The sequence below is a fragment of the Schistocerca nitens genome, chromosome 1 (assembly GCF_023898315.1).
Source record: "Schistocerca nitens isolate TAMUIC-IGC-003100 chromosome 1, iqSchNite1.1, whole genome shotgun sequence".
Taxonomy (NCBI): domain Eukaryota; kingdom Metazoa; phylum Arthropoda; class Insecta; order Orthoptera; family Acrididae; genus Schistocerca; species Schistocerca nitens.
The window spans coordinates 1,015,494,717-1,015,501,131 of record NC_064614.1 but is presented as its reverse complement, the minus strand read 5'-3'; the positions used below and the strand labels follow the sequence as shown (position 1 = coordinate 1,015,501,131).

At 45.8% G+C, this 6,415-nt stretch overlaps 1 protein-coding gene across 1 annotated transcript in view; it reads left to right on the top strand.

The window, feature by feature from the left end:
- The first annotated feature begins 830 nt into the window (after positions 1–830).
- The window catches only part of LOC126196166 (progestin and adipoQ receptor family member 4), a 223,889-nt gene continuing 218,304 nt past the window's right edge, over positions 831–6,415 (top strand). Inside the window, exon 1 of the mRNA XM_049934546.1 lies at positions 831–1,005. Coding sequence (XP_049790503.1) covers positions 846–1,005 — 160 coding nt within the window. The 5' untranslated portion in view covers positions 831–845. The remainder of the gene's footprint in view (positions 1,006–6,415) is intronic.

Below are 6,415 nucleotides of genomic sequence, written 5' to 3'. Positions count from 1 at the left end.
ATAACTCGAAAACTGCACGCTCCAGCGAAAACGAGTCGCAGAACAAAATTAAACAACATTAAATTTTCAGCAAAACAGACTATATTCATTTTTTTTCGTCTATGACCAATAGTTTCAGCGAAGAGAGCGCGAGAATATCGAAAATTTACGCGACGTGCATACGCTGTGGCTTCGGTAATTTTTCTAGGCCAATTTGTTACTTTTCTGACTTGATGGACCACAAGTGCCATGTATAAATTTGTTCGTCTCATCTTCCTGTGCGCTACTGTGGGACGTTGTAAACAGTGACAATGTTTAAATAATAGAGGAAATAAATAACAGTGCACATTAAATGTGTCCTCTCTCGGAAACCATTCGGAATAGGGCATTTGCCCAGATAAAGCTTTTTGTTCAGAATCACTAATACCATCAAAATACATACCTTCCCTCCTGACTCAACTTGTATGTTGTTTCCTCCTGTATAAAAAAGATAAAATTAGTGAGATTCGAGCCCACAAGGAGGCTTGCCGGCAATCGCTCTCCCAGCGAGCTTTCGCGACTGGAACAGGAAACGTGGGAAGTGACAGTGGTTCTCCAGGTACCCTCCGCCACACACCGCAAGGTGGTTTGCGGAATACAGATGTAGCTGTAGATGTAAGGCTAGGCGACGGCGGGTGAGGTGACGCGGCCGCAATGCGCAGTGCGCAGCATCGACCGCGCGCCACTGGAGGGGTGAATCGGAGGGGTGCGTCGGCGTTGGCGGCGGCGGCGGCGGCGGCGGCGGCGGGCAGAAGCTGTCCAGTGTGTGGACTGCGCGCCAGCAGCAGGCACGTCGTGTGCGGGCGGCATGGCGCGCTCGTGACGTCATGGGGCGGGGCCGGCGCCTGCTGCGCTTCCGCGACATGCCGGCGCACCTGCGCTTCAACCCGCACATCCGCGCCGGCTACCGGCCGCTGCAGGGCGTGCGCGGCTGCCTCGCCAGCCTCTTCTACCTGCACAACGAGACCATCAACATCCTCACGCACGGTCAGTCGCTTCTGTCCGGCCGTGCCACTACAGTCTGCACTACTACACTGTGTTCACAATTACTTTAGGGCCGACAGCGACGAAGGATTTAGTCGGATGACGTCTGCGCGGGAGGTAGGCCAATCCACGTGAGCCCTGGCCGCAGCAAGCATTCGCGATTGTCGACTCTTCACCCACACCACCAAAGCACTTTCCGCCTGCACTCTGCCTCAGTTTTAGGTTTTCGTGTGATCTTTCGTTGGTGCGCTGTAATTTTGTACGTCTTCATGTCTTACGTATTTTATATTGTCGCTATTGGTTGTCGGTTGATACTGAACGTTAGAACAAGTTCGTCGAATGTTATGAGTGCAAAGTTCGACTTCCCTCACTTGTTCAGGGGACTGTGGTACGAAGTCAATCGAGAGAAGAGTGTTATGTATCTGCATCAAGATACAACAACTAAATAGCGGCCAAGGCTTTGAATGTCAACAAAGACAAGGCTGCGAAGATTGTCGAGGAAATGTTCGAGAAAATCGAGTAAGCTGGAAATTCATCGAAGCTAGAAACTCTGTGGAAAAGTATGCGCAAGCGAATTAGCAACATAGTTTCATTTTCTGATCATTCGATGCGTCGCAGAAAGGAAATTCTAATGTTCGGCATGTTACTGGGCTCATTTACGTTCAGTTTCCCTTACAGTCGCACGTCGATATTTACAGTTATGCACAACGTGGCCTTTCACTGTTGGCATTTCTTTGGCCGTAAACTGTTGGCGGAGATACAAGATCTTGTAGCGTGGTTATGTCAATTTTTAGGGCAGATACGTGACGTCAATATTGACGTAATGGTGTGGCTTGATGAGAAGTGGATCAATTCTGGCCACGTGCTCTAGCAGGGCTCGGCAGATGACACAACCAAATGACGCAACAAAGGCAGATATTCTACGCAAAAGCGAAAGGCAAGGTTTTTCACAAAGTTTCCCCTGCTTTTCAAAACGAAGAGGACAGTAGATCATCACGAGGAAATGTACTCGCTAAAACCAAATAAGGGAAAACCACCAACAATTGTTCGTGATTCTGCTGCTTACCAATTTGTTATTGACAAGGCGTGTATGATGAAAAAGCGAGAGGAGCAGATGATACACTACAGAGTCGCAACGTCTAAGTAAGTAAATTTTAAAACGGTGGGGTAACTAATGTCAATTCATAAACGACAATTTCCCTGATACGAAATTGACGAACAAGGGAAAACATACGGGCGTTCAGTCATTAGGTTCTCATCCTGTCATCACCATTTCATTCCAGTAGAACTGATATGGACCCAAATAAATGTTATGTTGCCAACAACACTAAAAACGAATTATACTGTCTACAGTAAAAACACTCAGCAAAAAGGTGTTCGGAAAGTCACATCTGAAGACTGGAAGAAAACTGTCAATCATACACAGTCCACATAGTCCATGATGAATTGGCAGAAAGAGTTTTTTTTTTTTTTGTAATGTGGGAAATGATGCACCATTAAACAACCGACAGGGGCACTTTATCATGTGAAAGAGTTTTCCATCATCATCATCACAAAATTGACTAATAATTAGAAGGCTGTTACAGCAACTGAATTCGAATGATCATCATCTTAGGATCTTAGTATTAATCGCACAAGAGAAATCTCTTTCACTGTTTACATTATAATTGATGCAATGCTCATGTAGTACAATTTGTTAACACTGCACGTTTTTCTTCCAAATGGATAAGTATCCTCATTTCAATGAAGAGGCATAATTTTTATTGTGTTACAAATAAACGCAAAATTTGATTAGAAAACGTAATGAAATGTCAATGATAAACCTAATGCTCTCTTTCTTACAATGGAACTAAACGGGCGGATGCTGAGGTTTTGGCGCAAGAGCGCAGCATAAAGCGTGACATTATACTCAAGTTATGCATATGAAGACATATTGCGTTGTTAAGAATTCGTTGCAGAATGTCTTCCCACTTCCCACATGTCGATAATTTGGTAACATCGTCAGGAAACGCATTTTCGTAAATTTTTCATATATAGTCTTAAAAATTTGCTGCCCTGAAGAACCTAACTGAAGTTTAAACATGATGCGGCTGTCCCACTGGTTAGCACACTGGACTCGCATTCGGGAGGACGACCTTTCAAACACGTGTCCAGCCATCCATATTTAGGTTTTCCATAGTTTCCCTAAATCACTCCAGGCAAATGCCAGTATGGCTCCTTTGGAAGGGCACGGTCACTGCCCCACAAGATCCTGATATTAGTACGCTATCTGTACACCGAAACGTCCGCGAGTATGAGTGAGTTCAATGGAATGTATGATTACGCGTGTGTTCCGTGCTGGGCGTGAAAAATCTGCTCCGCGCTTCCACGTGTTCCTGCCGAAGTGTCAGTCCTAAACCAAATCTGAACAGACTGTGAGACAGTGTGTTTTGGGCCGCTGTTCTTCTTTTCCCCAATACCGCTAGCCTTATTTAAGATAGTGTTCCCACCTCGATTACAAAGTGTAAATTTTAATATTTGTTATTGTGTAAGTAATGAATAAGGCAACCAGAAAGCGCAATAACGCCTTAATTATAAACACAAAGATCTGTTTCTTGCTTAGCTCTTGACACACGAGTGGAACATTAAGCATTACATTTAACTCAAATTACCTCGTGTTAGCAGTCTGTGACAGAGTTCCAGTTTAGAGGACATGAAAACATCATTCATTTTAAAAAAAATTATTCGGATAATATACCCATCTAAATTCAATAACGAAAAATTTTCCAGTAGACAGAAAATTCGTTAACGTCGTCAGGATACGCGTGTTTGGTAAATTTACAATTTACTGACTTAAACATTGCCCTGGACAAAACTGAAATGGAAATACGCTAAAGCACCAAAGAAACTGGCATAGACATGCATTTTCAAATACAGAGATATTTAAACAGGCAGAATACGGCTCTGCGGTCGGCAACGCCTATATAAGACAAGTATCTGGCGCAGTTGTTAGATCGGTTACTGCTGCTGCAATGGCAGGTTATCAAGATTTGAGTTTTAAACGTGGTGTTATAATCGGCGCACAAGCGATGAGACACAGCATCTCCGAGGTATCAATGAAGTGTTGATTTTCCCGTACAACAATTTCACAAGTGTACCGTGAATGTCAGGAATCCGGTAAAACATCAAGTCTCCGACGTCGCTGCGGCCGGAGAGAGATCCTGCAAGGACGAGACCAACGACGACTGGAGAGAATCGTTCAACGTGATAGAAGTGCATCCCTTCCGCAAATAACTGCAGATATCAATGCCGGACATGAAGTGTTAGCGTGCAAACCATTCAACGAAACATCATCGATAAGGGTTTTCGGAGCCGAAGGCCAGCTGTTGTACCCTTGTTGATCACGACGCAAAGCTTTACGCCTCGCCTGGGCCGGTCAACACCGACATTGGACTGGTGATGAGTGGAAACAATTTGCCTGGTCGGACGAGTCTCGTTTCAAATTGTATCGAGCGGATGGACGTGTACGGGTATGGAGACAACCTCATGAATCCATGGACCCTGCATGTCAGTAGGGGAATCTTGAAGCTGGTGGAAGCTCTGTAATGCTGTACGGCGTGTGTAATTGGAATGATATGGGACCCCTGATACGTCTAGATACGATTCTGATAGGTGACACGTACGTAAGCATTCATTCATGTTCATTGTGAATTCCGACGGACTTGGTCAATTCCAGCAGGATAACGCGACACCCTACACGTCCGGAATTGCCACATAGTGTCTCCAGGAACACTCGTCTGAGTTTACACATTTCTGCTGGCCATCAAACTCCTGAAACATGAGCAAATCTGGGATGCGTTGAAACGTGCTGTTCAGAAGAGATCTCCACCCCCTTCGTACTCTTACGGATTTATGGACAGCTCTGCAGGATTCGTGGTGTCAGTTCCCTCCAGCACTACTTCAGACATCAGTCGAGTCCCTTCCACGCCGTGATGCGGCACTTCTGCGTGCTCGCGGGGCCCGTACACGATATTGGGCAGGTGTACCAGTTTCTTTGGCTCTTCCGTGTATGATACCGCTCTTCCAGAATACAATGCTAGTGCCATCTTTGTATATTGTATAGTTTGTGATTTTGAGTGAACTGAGAGAATGTCAGGTTAGTGTGTGTTTCGTACGCGATGTAGCAGCTCAGCTCCGTGCCTCCACGTGGTCGTGACGAAGCGTCTCTCCTGAAGTATACTGCCTGACAAAAAAGTGAAGTAGATTGAGAGGAAATGTCATTTAAATGATTACAAAATCGAGTAATATTTACAAAGAATTTGACGGTATGAGCCCACTTCTGAGTATGGCGTTACACTCTGTCATGCCTCAATGCATGCACTGATTCAGCTGTCATAAAGCCATTATATCCCCCTCGGAGGCAGTTTGCGTAGCGACTGTTGTAACAGATCCTTGATATCATGGGTACTGGCGCTGGGACAGTGTTGGCATCCGAGCTGGTCCCACACACGTTCTATCGGGGTCACGTTTGGGGATCTCGCTAGCCACGGGAGTACCTCAACATCACGCAGACAATGCATAGACACACGTGCCATTTATGGACAAGCTCTGCCCTGTGACGTATCACTGTGCCGTCAGAATGCAGTCAGTCACTGTCAGCCATTACCTGAAATCATACCCGGTGGCTCCGCTCAAACACTATCAGCTCGACGACTCTCCACACCATGTCATAAGCAGTAACCCCACTTTGACTCTTCAAACAGTGGAAGAATGGGACCTCTCCTTACGTCGCCTCCATGCTTGTCGACGACGTTCATCCAGGGTAGTGCATAACCGCGAATCTTCGGCTGAACACGATGCGACGCCATTCATCAGCACGCCTTAGTTCCCAGTTATGGCACCACCCAAAACGCAGACGTTTGTGCTGTGATGGTAACTACAGCCTACGCATGGGACGGTAACTCATTAGCCAGGCTGGTGATAGTCTCCAAATATTGGTGGGAGGGTGACACAGAATGTTGCCGGATGTCCATTAGTTGTTCTCGGCTGCCAGTTGCAGATGTGAAGGGATTACGATTTACTTAGTGCACAACACGGCAATCGTCCGTTGAGGTGGTCGACTGGACCTTGACGACGCCTGCCCTCACATTTCCATTCAGTCCAACATCGTGCCACAGTCACATACGAATCTGGATATTGCACATGTCGACCAGTCGCCAAAATGAGAACCAACAATGAGGCGCCTTTCAACAAACTTGTTAAGAATTTCAGACCTACGAACAATACTCGAGAGCCGATTGTACACTGATTTTTTTCCAAGCGGCCATTTTCTTGATGAATAACGTTCCTCAGGGTTCTCCCTAAACAGCTGCCTTCCTACAAGTAGAATTACGAGGTTGTACCGAAAAGTAATGCTTCCGAATATTTTAAGTGA